This window comes from Ammodytes marinus (assembly GCF_949987685.1).
Source record: "Ammodytes marinus genome assembly, chromosome: 3".
Lineage (NCBI taxonomy): Eukaryota > Metazoa > Chordata > Actinopteri > Uranoscopiformes > Ammodytidae > Ammodytes > Ammodytes marinus.
Window position 1 is genome coordinate 29,079,268 of NC_137232.1, and position 1,932 is coordinate 29,081,199.

The 1,932-nt window shown below is 41.5% G+C and overlaps 1 protein-coding gene across 1 annotated transcript in view; it reads right to left on the minus strand.

The window, feature by feature from the left end:
* Positions 1-248: 248 nt before the first annotated feature.
* Positions 249-1,932, minus strand: part of barx2 (BARX homeobox 2) — an 11,490-nt gene continuing 9,806 nt past the window's right edge. The window contains exon 4 of the mRNA XM_080053542.1: positions 249-1,603. Coding sequence (XP_079909668.1) covers positions 1,313-1,603 — 291 coding nt within the window. The 3' untranslated portion in view covers positions 249-1,312. The remainder of the gene's footprint in view (positions 1,604-1,932) is intronic.

The following is a 1,932-nucleotide window of genomic DNA, read 5'->3' on the forward strand; positions in this document are numbered from 1 at the left end:
AAGACAGTGTTATGTTAATGCAGGTCTAACAGACTGATTGGAACACTCGCGCAAAGCCTTCAGGCTGGAAACGTCTTGGAGACCTTTTAAATGCTCAGCATTTGCTGTGGATCTTTGGCACTGACGATGATTTATTCTCTCTAAAAAAATCTCTGACAGCTTAAGAGTCTTAGTGGCCTCGTGGCAGAAAGCACAGTCATCGCGACTCCCAATAAAAAGAAAGAAAAAAGAAAGATCAGGGACAGCAGTTACATTATACATACAAACTATTTTAATCCAATTTAAAACATCAGTTAAAAATACTGTTTTACATATATTTGTATATATATATCTATACTGTATATTCGAAAGACAATATATTTTATACTTTATACACATTTCTACAGTATGATACAGTGTATGGCATGGCAGGATCCTATATTTAAAAAAAAATTCTGAAGCTTTACTGACCAAATAATAAATGTGATTGTGCCATAAAGCAGGGTGACAGAACACCAGTCTAAATCTAAGCGTTCATATCTATACTTTACAACTCTTGTCTCCAGAAACGGCACTTGTAATCAAAAATCACTGTAGAAAATATACTTTCATTTGATAGCTATTTGATGAACACTTTGAAAGGTTTCCTCTGAGACTGACAAGGCACTGGAGCCATTTCATATACTAGTATTTGGCAGTGAGGTCATTTATAATACACAGGAACACAGAGACACTACAGTAAGGCAATTCTTGATATTTTGACACATGCACTAATGTGAGGCAGCTTTCAGGATAGGTGTGTGTGTGTGTGTGTGTGTGTGTGTGTGTGTGTGTGTGTGTGTGTGTGTGTGTGTGTGTGTGTGTGTGTGTGTGTGTGTGTGTGTGTGTGTGTGTGTGTGTGTGTGTGTGTGTGTGTGTGTGTGTGTGTGTGTGTGTGTGTGTGTGTGTGAGGCCCGGTCATGGTTGTAATGCATGACGAGGTGACGCATGATACGTGGTTTGGTTTGGACTTGACCTGTTTGGATTTGACAGATTTACACTCCTTATACTGGGGTTGACCTGCTCAAATACACTTTCTTTGTAAGGCCACATTGTTTCCCAGTACAATCAGTGTCTATGCATTTCAGCTTTTTGTATGTTAGATTTTTTCCAATATACAACACAAATGAAATAAAAAGTTACATTAGGTAAAGATTGGATGCCACCAATATGCATCCAAATGGCTTTTTTGGAACACGAGAAAGGCTTTTGGTTTTTACAGTGATCCTGAGGCACAAATTGTTTTCAGGTTTTGGCATTATAAGTCTTTAGTTGTGTTGTAGTTTATTTTTGCTTAGCTGGCTGCGTGAGTCTCTGGCTGCATACACACTATCGGCTCCCGTTCGGATCCCTCCACCGCTGCGGCCGCATTGTGACTTTCTGAACTGAGATCTTGGGGTTCGTGTTGGGATTCCTCTCGCTCGTGAGCCAGCGCCGCCGCCTTCTCGCACACCCTCCTCACCCTCTCCTCTTCCTCCATCTTTAGCCTGCGCTCCTCGGCCTCTATCTCTTCTGTGGTGGGAATGGAGTTCTTCTTGGGTCTTCCCTTGGGCTTAGTCGGGGCCTCGTGACCTCCTTTGAGCACCTAGAAGAAAGAAAAAAACACATAGAAAATCTTAGTGGTAATAAATGGCAGCAGGAGCAGTCGAAAGGCAAAGCTTTGCTATTATAGTCATTAGGGGAAGACATATTGCTGCTGGAGGCCCACCTCATGCACTCATCATTTATCTTTAACGATTTCAGCCTTTTTTTGTGTTCTCTTCAACTTGTTGACCCTTTATTCTTCACAAGTGTTTGCTCTCACTGCCGTCATCATCGGTCACACCTCACACCACACCCTACCATTCATTCTTCTTACAATTATGGTGCAAGTCCGCATTACATAAAACAGTTAGTTAGCAGGGTAATCTATGC